The following is a 15,157-nucleotide window of genomic DNA, read 5'->3' as shown; positions in this document are numbered from 1 at the left end:
TCAGTAAAGACAATTCAGAGGTTATAGAACTCATTATGGACCATAGTCACACATCAGCCATCATTTTTTTAAGACGTGCTGGTAAATAAAGTTGAAGCATAAGAATATACTATGCCTGTGCAATTAATCAACTATTAATCAAGATTTAAAATGTTCCATGATCAGCTTGGGTCTTTTTAATGCACAGATCTACAGCCAATCCTCTGTCAGCATGTGGTTTGGAGCAGACTGACGACTTTGAAGGGAGAAATTTGACTTTTTTGTGTTAAATGCCAAAGATTTAAAAGTGTGTATTGTTTATTTCCATACACTCAATATTGTAATGCATTATTTCTACGACTGTACTAATTGTTTAGCATTTTTGACTGTTTAGAAAAGTGCTATAAAAATAAGATCGAGTGGTGGAAGTACTAGGAAGTAAAAGTACAGATACAGAAGCAAAGAATACTCAAGTAAATGTATCACATGAAACAATGTACTGAAGTAAAAGTACTGAAGTGCCATCCTAAAAATGTAAACTATTAAAGTGTAAAATTATGTGATTTTGAGACAGAAATTTGCAATTTTTTGTTGAACAGCAACAATTAAATCTATTCCTCAAATTTTTCTTGCAGTTTTATTTGAATACTTCTTCACTATGAATGTGCCAAAAATAACCCCCAGCCTTTCAGCAGGTCCCAAACTATAAGATAAATACTACTTTTCAGTCCAGTTACAAAATGTAGTATTCTAACAGATACCTGCTCTCAAATGTAGTGAAGTAAAAGTAAAATGTATCCACTGTGAAGTTTAGTACAGCTACCTAAAAACTGTACACTACTTACTTACTTAGTCTCCACCATTGATAACATGTACAATTATTATGTGTTTTTCATGAGACAAATTAAAACTGTATTGATCAATATGAAGAATTGCCCATCTCTTGAATAAACCATAGACCAAACACTTTACCTTCTTCATGAGGAAGTCATTCATGCTGCGGTAGTCGTTGGAGCAGGAGAGGATGTGCAGTGCATCGTTCTGCCACTGGGCGGGCTCTAGTGCCACGCTGCTGATCTTCACACTGCGTCTCCTCTTGACTTTGGGGGAGGGCTCCTTGTTCTCCTTTAGGTCCCTGCTCCCCCGCTCCAGACTGCTGCTGGGACTGAGAGGAGGGGACATGTTCTCCTGACCTGCAAAGGCAGAGGGACACCAGCTTAAGAACATGAGTTAAACTACAAATCTCTCAAATTTTTGTGGGTTGATAAAGTTTAAGACAATATTACAAGAGTGCACTTTTGCATATTTCTATTGTATTGAAAGACAACCTAGAAAAGTGTGCGTTGTTACTGAAAGCAGGCTTGCATCTCCACAAACCCAACGAGAGGAGAGCCACATCCTGCTTGTTTCCATGGAAATGTTGCTTTAACTATAATTTACACACTATGTCATAAAACAAATATGGTTTTAACATATTTCCATAGAGTCATGCAGGTGACGTGCCACCTCCAGAAAGTTAGTTATATTAGTTAGATAGTTAATAGATAGTTAATATTTAGTATTTCAGTGGGACAACTGTGGCTGAGTTAGAGGCTCGGTCCACCAACCCAAAAATCGGAAGAACGATTCCCTCGAAAACTGACTAAAGTTCTGTTGTTGTGTCCTTGGGCAAGACACCTCACCCACCTTGCCTAGTGTAAATATGGTGCATGTGTGTGATGAGTGGGAGTCAGAGGGCACTATTGCACAGATTGGCAGCCTTGCGTCCTTCATACTAGTCAATCTACAATAAGACTCGGTTTATTGTTGATTTTGTCAGGAATCATGTATAAATTCTAGGCTGAAATTTGTCAGAAGTAAGTTTAATGTAAAACTTTACAGTGTATTTCCGCAGTGTAGTTACAACAAAGTGACATTCTAAGTGGTAAATATATAATCCCAGATGCACATGTGTGGTCCAGTGCCCTCACCCTCTCCCAGGAGCACTGCAGCATCTGTAGAGTCCAGATCCAGAGAGTCGGCTCCACAGATCAGCTTCTCTCGGGACGTCTTCTTCTCGCCATACTTGTTTTTGGCCCAGAAACGCATCTTACGCACCCTGTTCACACATTTTAGATCACACTTTAGTACCATGTAATACCATTTCTGCAGCTCAGTAAAACACTTCAATAATATGAGTGCTTTGTTTAAAGAGGGGGTATTTTCCTTCTATGGGTGAGTGTGCATCCCACTACTGCACATCGCATCAGGTTTGTGAACTTGAATGTGCGTTGTGTATTGTTTTGTATGTTTTATATATTTATGGAGAATTGTCGTGTGGGAGCATGGGTAACTTAGGCTTGTGGGCGGATCATTGAACAGAATCTTACAACTAACCATAAGGAGTGTTCAAATAAGGCCCGGGAGAGATCGCTAGATTACTCAAACATGCATGGATGACATATAAAACCTCTTCAGGCGTGGTTTTGATGAGGGGACATTATAACATGGTAGAAAGCTTCAAAATGTGGAATTGACATAATACCCCCTCTTTAAAATATGAAAAATGTAATACATATTTGAATTATAAAAAGTGTGTTAAGGACCTTCCATCCTGAGAGTTCTTCCGAATGCTTTCCACTTTTCCCAAATCTCCCGAGGACATGGCTTTGTGCATCTTTTTCTTCTCTTCACCACTAGGGAGCTGAAACAATATATCCCATAGAACATTAGCACAGATATTTATAGATCCAGACATTTCAAGAAGGGATGAATTTATTGGTTTGAAATTAATGCGATCATCTCTTAGAACCACACCCATGGGCCTTGTTTCTGCTACACTCCTTTCATTCCACTAGATGGTGCTATAAGCCTGGTTATAATAAGGTTGTCTCTAGAATAACATGTCAGTTTGGAGAATATTCAATTATTAAACTATCACTCGTGATAATTTGACATACTAGATGTTTTCAGATCTCAGTTTCCATCCTAATGTGAAGAGCTGAGAGGTGGATTAATTGTGAAATAAAAACTATTTAACAGGACTGCACGGTTTTGGAAAAATAATCTAATTGCAGTGGTTCTGACAGTTGTTGATTGTTCTGACAAATGTTTATGTGATTTGATTTGTGATGTGATTCTGAACTCCAACACCAACATTTCAGAAAACTGAACTAAGAATCCTATAATAAGACAAAAAAAGATAAATTGTTAAGTCATGATGTCACTTCCAGATCCAATTATCAGCTTCACAGCTGATTTTTATATTTGTGTTTGACACTATGACACAGTGCTGTTTACATATACTTCAGTGGCAGGTGCTGCTGTGGTTTGAGTCAGAATGAATGAACATTCCAGTGCAACACATAAAAATGTGTTCCAACAAATAAAATGGCCTTTATATGTTTTTACATTGAGTGAGGTGATCAGTTTTGGCATTCCTGAGAACTTATTCTCACCTATTGTGTGTTTAGGCACAATGCTTTGACCTTATATGGACACAGGTTAAATCTACCTTTTGTCCTGGCAGAATCTGATTTACAAATTAACCACTGTTTATATCTGGATGGCGTTAAACTACTGCAATCTCTTTTAGACCCAGAAGTGACATCAATTCTACTCTCTAAATTGTTCCAACTGAAATTGTTATTTATTATAAATTATGATATATTGTGCAGTGCTTTTATTTAAAGCTTTAAAAAAAACAACAACAAAGTGTAACCTATACTGTCAGTGTGTGATAATAAAATGATCAGGGCCAATATAGGGCCATGATAACATGCTGCTAGTCAGCAATATAGTCATAATGATTGTATTGTGCATCTGTAATAATAAGAAGGTGCTGAATAAAGAGCCTCGGTGAAAGAAATATCTGATTCAAAAGGTCAACCACAAGAAATGCTAATTGGTAGAACATGCAAAAATTAATCAAAGAAAAACAATTAGTCAGAAAGCAGATTCGGTCATTGTGTTAGTCCAACAGTCTAATGATACGAGAACATTACAGAAAACCGCCTGAATGCGATCAGAAAAAGATCATTTCAGATAGGGCTTTCCGAATGCCTCCTCTGGGGTTAGTTCAAACGCATTGCTGCATTGGCGGAGAGGTTAGGTTAGGCGCGGTGCACAGTAGCGTGGCCAGGTGGCGCTGTTACCATGTCCGAATCACTGAAACATGCCCCCTCTGCCTCTGGGTGGTCAGGGGTGGGGCTTGTGCTGGCTTTGGGCAGGGGTAGGGTGAAATGGCGGGGGCTCAGGGGACTGTCGTCGTCGTCGTCTGAGTCTCCGCCCACTGACGGGATGGGCGCGCGGGTCAGGAAGTCAGAGCGCGTCCGGGCCATTCGTGCTTTCTTTTTTTGGCCCGCTCTGCCCACCTGGAGTTTATCAGAAGTCACAGTGTGTCAAGGCAATGGGAGAGCCAGGTCAAGAGAAGTGTTCACTGTTCTAACCAGAGGTGGGTAGTACTCCATTACATTTACTTGAGTTACTTTTTAAAGAAATTATACTTTTCTAACAGCATACTTTTACTCCTACTTGAGCAATATTTTGAGTGAGTGAGTCTACAAGTGACAAACGCTGTATGTTGACAATATGAAATTATTTGAACATTTGTGTTTCTTGCAGCGCTCCTTCTGTATGATGTTGTTTTTTTGTTTTTGTTTTTAACATTTTTTGTCTCTATTCTTTATAAATACCAGATTTTCTGCAGTACTTAATGTTCATCCTTCCAGTTACATTAACTTCAAACCTTTTTTACTTGTACTTGAGTAATTTCTTAGACTACTACTTTGTGCTTCTACTTAAGTAATATTATTCTGAAATAACATTAATCTTACTTGAGTACAATTTTACCCACCTCTGATACTAATCCTAATAGTTTGGCATAGTTTTTGCCAATCTCATATATTATATTTTCTGACTAAACCAAAAAAAATGTAATCAGAGGCTTAAACTACGTTTAAAATTACTGGTACATACATTTAGATATTTTGTGCTGACTTATAGTACTTGTATTTTTGAATAGTAAAAGTAAACAAAGGGATGGGTAGAGAGACTAGATTCACGTTCCACTTTGCAATCCCCAAGTCTCAAACCAGACCATAAACAAACTCAATGTCCAAGAAGCACTTCTGTACGTTGGCATAAAGTTTATCATACTTAAAGGTCCGGTATTACACAAAACGAATTCTTGTGGGGTGTCATAATATTGTTACCTCCTTAAAAACATACCTGCAGTTGTGTTTTGTTACATTCACACATTTGAGTAATCCTGGTTTACGTCTCCAATGCTCAAAATGCTCTATTCTACCTCGTCGTGTCATATAGTGGTAGTTTTCAAGGTAACTACAGCTACAACTACAACTACAACTACTTAGCAGAGACAGGCAAATTCAGGGCTGAAATTATCCAAATGATTCTAGTGAATGTGTATGGAGTTTTAAAAAAAACAAACAGTGGAGCACTTCCTGGATTACCACATGACATCACAAGGTGGAACAGTGTTTTCTGTTTGAACTCAGCCTAAATATGCAGGGTTTGTGTGTTAAACATGTGTGAACGAAACAAAACACAACTCCAGGTATGTTTTTGATGAGGAAACAACATTATAACATAGATCAGAAAATAGTGTAATATAGGCCCTTTAAAATATGACTAAAACTATGATGGATTTAGCCAACAAAATTAGCATTTTAGTCAGTCAAGTAAAACTAAATTAAAACTAAAAACATGACTAAATCTTGACTGAAACTACAAATCATTTTAGTGAAAAGGCTAACTAAATTAAAATGCCAAAATTAGCACTGGTCAAGAGCAGCGGTGCATGTACTGTAGGTCAGTAGTACTTCCTCGGGTATCTCTAGTACTGTCATTCTCTGCACAGCACTCACACTAGAACACATCAGCACATGCTCACAAACACGGGCTCTGCTTACATCTCGAGATTTGGAGGTTTTGGAGGAAGACTTGGACGCAGGCGGTGCTCCTTCTTTTGTGCTGCTCGGTCCCCCTTTGGAGACTGCATCGCTGTCAAACCTGCAGCATACATGAGATATATGTTAAAAACTGCAAGATATCACCTGATCATATACGAAACAGTTTATTTTGTTATTGTAGTTACTTTTACAGTTCATAAGATGCCTATGTAATACACACACACGGGCATATTATGGTAAGACCTTGAAAACCATAGATCGTACTCTTAAAAGTTCCGCTACCCGATTTTTTTCATGTATTTGAGCAAACCTCCAGTACAGACATATTGTACAATCAGCTCTTGAGGTCAAAATAAGTCCACTGTGTGCTGTTTACATCTAATTATAAGTGTCAAATAATCAGGACGTGTGCGTTAGAATGCTAGTTGTTATTAACTTTACCATCGTGGCAAAATTCTGCACTGACCTCTGCATAATATAAGCAAGAAATAAATTTGGTAGACTGCAAAACGTTTAAAAAAAGACTGTAAAAAGTAGGTGCAGCGGCTTTAACGTGTGTCCAAAATAGCTCATTTATGTGCTATGTGGGACAGTTAAGTCCACAGAGTATAAATGATGAAAGCTGCACACTCACTTTGTAAAGGTGACTTTGTCCTTGGGCGAAAAGAAGATGTTGCTGCTCTTGTCACTGAGGCTCACCGCGTTGCCCTGCTGGACCGGCTGCTTCTTGGGCACGGTTTTACCTTTGACCCCTCCTTCTCTGGACTCCAGTTTGAGTTTGGGGACCCATCCTTCAGGGGTCCCTTTGCTGTCCTTGTGCCTGGGACTGGGCACTGTTTGTGGGGGCAGCTGTGGCTGTGGGGTGACTCCCTGGATGGCTACAGCGGGGGGCGACTGGAGTGAGGGGGGAGTGGAGTCAGACTCAGTGCGGGCTCGGGGGGTAGGCCCACTAGCTTTCTCTATGTACAGTGAGCTGGGCCTGCTGGGTCTCCGGGCCCCCATGGTGCCTGGGCTCTCCTGTCTGCTCTGCTGGATCTTCTGTAGGGCTTCTCCTCTCTGTTTCTCAAACATATCCTTCTCGTACTGGGCAAAGAACTGCCTCTGACGCTCCAGCACCTCCTTCTGCTGTCTAATTTGCTCCATCATCTCCTTTTCGTTCTGCTGCTGTTGGTTCCTCAGTCTCTCCTCTTTCTCCACATTTAGCTTCACCAGTTTGTCGATGATGGCCTGATCTGCGCGGGGGGCGGGGCTTACATTATGGGGAGAGGGCGTCAGCTCTCCTGTCTGAGCTGCAGAGTCCCGCAGCTCCACTTGGGGACGGACCATGTCTGTTAGCTCCTCACTTAGTGGAGTCTCTTTTTGCATGCTAATGACCACAACCACCGGCCTTCGACTTGACTCCCGCCTTTCTTTGAGAGGTTTGGCAGAAGTGGTGCTAGTGGTGGTTGTAGTGGTGGTGGTAGATGTTTGTGTGTTCAGTTTAGGCTCAGTCACAGGTTGCTGTGTAGCGCTGCCTTCAGGGACGTAAAATGTCGGGAGGTAGTTTTCCATTTTGGGCGGATGTGTAGGAGGAATGGGTTCTGTCTCTGGAGCTTTATCTTCTGAGGTGTATCTGTCAGGCTTTGGGCTGCTGGACACAGTCTCTACACTAGGCTCCAGTTCCTGTGAGACAGAATGGACAGGAGAGCACAGATCTTCAGTGTCTGTGACTTCTGCCACAGCTTTAGGAGGCATCTCCTCCATGCTCAGCAGCTCAAAGCTGCCTTTGGAGCTCTGGCTATCGGGCGTGCCCTGAGGAGAGCGCAGAGGAGGGGAGCCGGGTGGGACAAACTCTAGGGACCATCGGCGCTCTTCAGATGGAGATGACGGCCCTCCGGTGGTAGCCCGCACTTTGAGCAGCTCCAGACTAAACTTCGCCTGCTCCAGCTCTCTCATCCTCCGGCTCTCCCTCTTGGCTCGCGTGGTCTTCTGGCTAGGCTCGTCCACTGTGCGCGCCCTCTCCCTCAGCACAGAGGGCAGTGAGGCCAGCTCTGCTTCTTCAGACTGTAGCTTGGACACTTTAGCGGTCTCCTCCTGCTGTTTGATGGAGGCCTCCCATGTGCTGAGGTCCAGACCTGGGATGGTCTCAGGTGTCCCCTCCTCTGGGGAAATGCTCACTTCTCCGTTCTGCAGCTCACGAAGCCTCTCCTCCTCTCGCTCCTTTAGCCTCTGCGCCTTTAGCTTTTGGAAGCTGAAAAATACAAAAGCGCTTTCCATTACAATCTAAGTCCACTAAAACATCTACTAGGAGGTTCTCTATGGGGCTAGGACTCACTGAAATAAAAGGACAAAAATACATTAAAACACAAACAGTTCTGAAGCTCTTATTCAAGTTAGACTTTATTCTAAGCTTTGTCTTAACAAAAATGACCATAAAGAACTGACTTAGCTAAAACTACAACAGGGGAGCTGATTTGTGCAGTTAAACAAGTCCTTCTCAACATTACAGTCACATGATGGCCAACACTTTTTCAGTTAGCCACACTCATCTTTTTTTGCTGAAAATCAAACACCTAAACAGGACCATGAACGCTCGTATAGATCACAAACTCCTGAAAATCTGCTGTTTAAATCCATTTTGTATTATTTGTTGAGTTTTCAGACTATTTTAAAACTTGTCTTGGCTCTGTTTGCTAATGTGTGTATTGTGCGGTAACTACTGAAGAATCCACCATAGGCCTACAGGCAGAAGACCCCCAGTGTGATATCATTACAAAGTATCAAATTGCCCACAAAAGATACAAAGACGAGCTGTGTACCTGCTCCTGGCCAGGAGGCCCCTGCACAGTGCCTGTAGATGTAGCACAGCGCTGCAGAGCTGGAGGTAGCCCCGTCTGGCCTGGTGCGCTCTCCAGGCCGTCTGTATGACCAGGGCGGCCGAACAGCGCCTCTGGACCCACAGCCTCCAGGCCCTCTGCAGCACCAGCACAGACTCCTTCCACAGCTTCAGTCTCTGTCGCGCCTGATAGCCTCTCCAGTGGGCCTGTAGGCACACTGCAGCGCTCTCATACGCAGCCACATCCAAGGCCTCTTCATCCTCTGTCTCCTCCTCCTCATCATCTTCCTCTTCCTCTGTGGGCCTGTACGCTCGCCACCATTTCTGAGAGGGAACACCACAACACAGCATCAGGTTAGTTTTTAATCTTTTGTTAAATAATGTTAGTTCATGAATTACAAGCCACCATAAATGTGCAGCTTTTGTTACATGAGAACAAACAATAGAATGTGATTTTCAACATTACTTTCTTTTATATTACCATGTGGCCTTATATCTGTGTAATCCCTCAGTCGTCCAGGTAGGTTCCATAGTGGTCCATGGGCATATACTAGTCTATGCTGTCTTATACTTGTTCTGATACAGCTCAAGATCATTCTGAAGCTTCAGGAAAGGTTCAACTCTGTCCTGTGAATGTGACTTTTTAATATCAATACCTGCTCAAATGAGTATCTAGTTTAGATACTAGTTTTAGTATGGATTAGTATCTGATTTTCAATACTTTTAACAACTCTGATATATAGTAGGCAATTTTGAAAACTGAATCTTTCAAATTTCAAAGCAACAGAATGAAGAGGCAACAATTTCACACCTTTTTCTGTATTAAATTTAAAGGTCCACTATGTATATTTTCTGGTACAAGAAAAGTTACATAGTCCCCATTAGTCCTGCTAATATGAAAGGAAAAAACTAAGTAAATAAATTCAAATAAATTATCTCTAGTGGTTAATCTTTGATGCGTACCTGTATGCAGACAGCGGCCTCTCGCATCCTGCAGAAGTGCCTCCTCTCCAGGTGGGCTCTGAAGCGGCGCTGCAGGCTGACGATGAGCCGAAACACCTCGCTGTGAAGCAGGGCCTGCAGCTTCTGTTTCTCAGCCTCACGGAAGAACACCTGAGAGGGGAGAAGGGCATGAGGGCCACGGCATCAGCACCAGACTGCACCTCCACACTACACACTGTGAGTCATATCCATCCTACAGGGCACTGGGCTGTCCTACAAGAATGTTAGCTATGGTCCTTTAATGATATAAACACAAACGCAGACCACAGCATGACTCATTCATACCAACTACCGTACTTTTCATTAAAGAGCTCAGGGAGAAGGTGGGTCATGTTGATGTCATTTTAAAAGGCGCGACCTAATTTTTATAGTCTTGAAAAGTGAAAAATAAAACTAGTTCATTTTAAACAGTTTGCAGTGGTCTGAAGTTATACCTCACTTTCCTAACGCTAAATATTTTCTGTGTTGAGGTTATAGGAGCTTTTCACAACTTTCAGAGGCTAGAGTTTTGCCATCATGCAAATGCTAACAACAACTAGCATGGTAACAGTGCACTTCCTGGTTCACAGAGGATAAATTGCTTTATAATTACTGTATTTTCCGGACTATAAGTCACACTTTTTTTTCATAGTTTGACCGGGGGTGCCACTTATACTCAGATGCGACTTATATGTGAAATGTTTTAAATATATAATTTCACTGTTACACTGACAACTGTGCACTGCCCCCTAAAAGAAAATCGTATTCCACTGAGGAAGAGGCGCTTCATCTGCCTCTGGAGTTGTTCAGAAGCGTCACCGAGGGTAAAGAATTTAATGGATGTACTGTTATTCAACCTATTGTTCTCTATGGTCTCGAATTTTGTAAAATAAATTTCCCCAAAAAGTCCAGAAAATATGGTAGATGCTGACAGCACATATCAGTCTCATTTTGGCCCTCAGTCTCATTTTTTACAATATATCTGTACTGGGATAAGGCAAATCTTACTACATGGGAAAGCTTTTATTTTACACATTGTTATTCCATTTTGTCTCATGACCAGATGCCTCTTCTGTCACAATAAGCTCCAGTTCTGTGACTAGAGTAGGTGTCCAAATATCTTACCTCAACACACACAACAGTATAAGAAGTCCTGTTTTCTATTGTATTTCTACAGCAATATATTGTGCTATTGTCACAAAGTGATTTAATGAAATAAACGTACCATAGTCTTTCCGACTTGGTATCCGTCAGCAGACAGGCTCAGGTGCTGCAGACACTGCTGGATACACTCTTTGGAGGCACTGGTTTCTTCAGGCAGCAGGACACGGTAATGTTGTACAAAGTCCTACAAGAAAAATCAGTCACTATGAACAATGATGTCTATGCAAAGTGAAACAGAATCTCCCATCTACACAGTAACCACAGGGGTTTGCAGTTACAGTTGACGTTGATGTTGGAAATGATACCAATATTGTATTGCTTTATAGAGTTTTTAAGTGTGACGTTACTTCCGGGTCCATCAGCTGATTGAAAACAATGAACATGTTTATAATTTCCTCTTTTTTTCAGCAAAAACAAATCTGAAGAGAGATTAAGAAACAAAAACAAAGCTAGAAATCAGTTGTAAAGTTTTTGATTGTACCCGTAAGTGACATGATCCTTTAACAACTGTATAATTTTACTCTGCTGGCACAGTGTAGCGTTAGATTTTATTTCTAAGTCCTCTAATAGTTAATCATCTTTCATAGTTTTATTCTTCGGCTGTCACTGAACCTTGTGTTGCAACACACAGGTCAATTTAAAAAAAAAAAAAGATTAATCTCATCTTTCTCAGCCTTAGAATAGCTGCCGATACCACACATAGTATATCAATAACAACTGAGGCCTGTGAAAAGATGCTCATCCTCAGAGCACATGGCTAATTATGCAGCGTAAACAGAAAATAGACTATGTGGTTCTCTGGCCAAACATCTGCCTGCAGTGGAAAGAAAACATCAGAGAGAAGCACATATCACTCTTCTGTCTGTGCTAGTGTTTTTAGCGTCTCAGAGCCCATGTTTAGTCCTGACCATAGACTGTATATTTAAATGGACATATCAAACATGCTAGCTGCCACATTCCAAATAGGAAGTGATCATGGGCGCGCTTCCGGCTCCATCGACCCTGGCTCCAATTCACTTTACATTGAAAAATTGTCACCTCTCTGTCTGTAATTGCTGCAGTGAGCCTCATTGTTTTGGTCTTAAAATGTACGTATTAACCTGCTGTACCTGATCCTGGTATTTATGTCCGTATTATGTCAGTGATTCAAGATATGAACATTAAAAACAAACAAATCAGACGCTTTCTTTCCCCGAGATCGCTCCCAATACCGTTAGCAACAGGTTTGATCGACAGAGTTGCTAAGCGTCGGCTCCCTGCTAAACCAGTGGTGTAAGCAGTCAACAGCTTCACTTCAGATTGGCTCTTTGGTTGCTATGATACTCGTGGTCAGAATTCCAAACGTGGAACTGGAGCCAATGTCCCACTCACTTAGTCCACTTTTTTATACAGTGCTTAGGTAGGGCCTCTACTGTCTGTATCCATTGCTTCAAACTGAACACAAACACGGCGTACTTTGACATCTGAAAGTGAAGCTTATTGTCTCATGTTCCCAGCCCTGTGAGCTCCTGACTGCAGGGGGCGGACAGGGAAACCGACGCAGTGTTTATACTATTACAGAAACGGGAGAGTTTCAGAGAACTGGACAATGCACTGGCTCTGTTCTGAGGAGACTGGGTTCAGCAGCAGGAGTCCAACACACTGATCCCAACCCACAGATATGTCTCATCACTGAGGAGAGCTGACCTAAGCTAAGTTCTGGTAAGTACAGATGTGTGGGCTGTTCATATAGTCAGAAAATCATGATCGGAGACGAAGTTATTAACCCATAATAATCAATGAAACACAAGGCTCTTCCTGTGCTAAGCCATTCCCCCTTCAGAGCGCCATCACAACACAATCACAGTGCATCCCGCTAATGAAACTACTGTACATTGCATCAGGTTTGTGAAGTTGTAGAGTACAGTTTTGTATCATGTTTTGCGTGTCATGTGGGAGTACGGATGACGTAGAATTGTGGGCTGATCTTTGGACAGAATCTTACAGCTAACCTTAAAGAGCGTTTGAATAGGGCCCAGGAGAGATTGCTAAATTACTGAAACATGCATGGAGGACATCCAAAACCTCTTCCTCAGTTATAACATCTTAGAAAGCTTTTGCACAATACTCTCTCTTTAACATTCATATACAACATTCCTCACAAATATTTAACTGCATGTGACAGGTAACTAATAGTACAGGTACTAATTTCTCTAAAACATAGTCAACCTGATTAGATTTAAGAATTTGGTATAAAAAAAAATGTTCCTGGGCTTTTCTAGTTTTGTAATTTTGGTGTATCTCAGTGGTTTTCATTTGCCAAAAGACATAGATTTGTCATATTGTGCGATATTCTGAGGTTAATCCCAATGTTTTACTTTACTTTTACCTCCAGTGCCTCCTTTCTGGGATTTATAATGTTTTGCTTACAACTTTTTAATTGTCTAAACAATGTCATCAATCTCTTTTACTTTTACTAGGCCAGTAAAGGAGTCTTATTCAGTGGGGGCTCTTAACAGAAAGGTAAGGAAAGGTACTTGTCACTTGACCCCTCCTCATTGTCTTTGGGCTTAAACCGGTTTAACCTGCAGTGCAGCACCGTGTCTATATCTATACACTCTGCAGGTTTGAAGTGCATGTGGCAGGTTTTCATGTTTTTCTAATAATTACTTGGTTTGGTGGGATAGTATCTGTGGTAAATATTTATCATAGTTTTACATCAGTTAATTTGGCAGTTTGTTGAAAAAACAAACAAGAAAGTAGCACTGAGTTTTGGCCCTGTTTACATTATGGTTGCTATGGTTATGGAATTACCTCTATTGTTCGTGTGAAACCAAAAAATTAAAATAAACTTTAAAAACTTCACCATAATTAAAAAATGTATAATTTTCTGGATTTATTCACTGATGATTGATTAAATGTAGTTCAATGTTATGAATGTCAGGTACTTTATGTATAATCCACACAGTATGTTGACTGTACCTTGTAGCTGTACTTGCAGTGGTATCCGGATTGGCGTATCCTCACGGTCTCCAGCATGCCCGTGTATCGGAGCTGCCTCAGGACCAGGTTATCGTTAAAGCGAAGGGGCAGCTGAGAAGGGAAGAGGGGAGGAGGAACAAGAGGAGGGAGGTGGCACATGTTAAAGAGACCCAGGAATGATAAACAGCTTTAGAAATAATTCAACATCAAGAAAGAAAAATGCTTTGAAAATCTGAAACCCAACAGTCCACATGCCTGCAGAGTGCACACTGTACCTTTTCAGCGTTGGAACGGATGCACTTCACAAAATACGGCTCAGACTGACCCAGCGTCTCCATCAGCTTATTGAGGGAGGCCTGTGGAAGCAAGTACGAGGAGAAACATAAGCAACTTACACTGGTCTGTCTCATGCAGGAAGTTACCTTACACAAGTGTGTCTCATGCAGGAATTTAATAATTTACCTATTAATGACTCATTCTCATAGAAACCAGTCTGTGCATACAGCTCATTCACTGCCATCTAATTATAGTTACATAAACATAACATATTCTTATACATTGTCCAAGTAAACAACAGTATACTTGACATTGTCAAAGTAGAAATTTAACCATCAATCTTCAGGTTTGTGGGGCACATGCTCTAGCACTGAGCCACTATCACAAAAGTAGATTTGTAAAAATATATAAGGCCATTGAGCAATACAAAGTGTGGTTCAATGTCTTCAAGCGATACGCAGTAAATGTGTTTGAATGAAGTGTAGCATTCCCATGTGTGGAGCTGTGTGGGATAAACATGTGCTGGTGTGTGTAATAGTGGAGCAGGAGGAATCCAGTCTCCTCCCTCTCTAGGAGATTAAAGCCATCAGTGAAGCACAGGATGTGGGAAGTGAAGTCATCCACACTGGGGCCCGGCTGGGGCCCGGCTGAGGCCCGGTTGCCTGCCAGAGGGGCCCCCGCACTCATCTCCACCTCCAGCAGCCACATCACACAGCCATGAGAATGCCTCGCTCATTTTGGGTGTCTACAAAGTTTACATGGCTAGAGTATTTAAAACATGTTTGTAGATGTCTTTATGACACTATAAGATCAAATGCATGCTGATTTAGTCTCAAAACAAATGAACTGTTAATTGGTCTGTCTTTATCCTCAATATAGAAAATGTACAGTTATATTAAATAAACCACTTCTATACCCGAGCCATAATGCTGCCTGTCACATCTGCTCACAACACCAATGTTGACCACACCAATCATTTGGTACAATACCACAAAACCAATAACAAAATAAAAATCATAAAACAGAATTACAAGCTGACTGCTCTGTCTGAGCTCTGAGACATGACTTC

General features: G+C 41.3%; 1 protein-coding gene across 5 annotated transcripts in view; it reads right to left on the bottom strand.

Annotated features, from left to right (window-relative positions):
• The window catches only part of myo9aa (myosin IXAa), a 164,223-nt gene that overhangs the window by 15,446 nt on the left and 133,620 nt on the right, over positions 1 to 15,157 (bottom strand). For 4 of the 5 annotated variants that reach the window (XM_033983232.2, XM_055220978.1, XM_055220980.1 and 1 more), the window contains 11 exons: positions 14,088 to 14,168; positions 13,813 to 13,923; positions 10,913 to 11,035; positions 9,670 to 9,819; positions 8,690 to 9,030; positions 6,526 to 8,121; positions 5,892 to 5,991; positions 4,113 to 4,331; positions 2,565 to 2,662; positions 1,950 to 2,077; positions 952 to 1,172 (listed from right to left, as the gene is read on the bottom strand). In XM_033983232.2, the coding sequence (XP_033839123.1) occupies positions 952 to 1,172; positions 1,950 to 2,077; positions 2,565 to 2,662; positions 4,113 to 4,331; positions 5,892 to 5,991; positions 6,526 to 8,121; positions 8,690 to 9,030; positions 9,670 to 9,819; positions 10,913 to 11,035; positions 13,813 to 13,923; positions 14,088 to 14,168 (3,168 nt within the window). The remainder of the gene's footprint in view (positions 1 to 951; positions 1,173 to 1,949; positions 2,078 to 2,564; positions 2,663 to 4,112; positions 4,332 to 5,891; positions 5,992 to 6,525; positions 8,122 to 8,689; positions 9,031 to 9,669; positions 9,820 to 10,912; positions 11,036 to 13,812; positions 13,924 to 14,087; positions 14,169 to 15,157) is intronic. The other variant, XM_055220981.1, reaches the window with a different exon arrangement.

This window comes from Periophthalmus magnuspinnatus, chromosome 3 (genome assembly GCF_009829125.3).
Source record: "Periophthalmus magnuspinnatus isolate fPerMag1 chromosome 3, fPerMag1.2.pri, whole genome shotgun sequence".
Taxonomy (NCBI): domain Eukaryota; kingdom Metazoa; phylum Chordata; class Actinopteri; order Gobiiformes; family Gobiidae; genus Periophthalmus; species Periophthalmus magnuspinnatus.
This window is presented reverse-complemented; position numbering and strand designations above follow the sequence as displayed.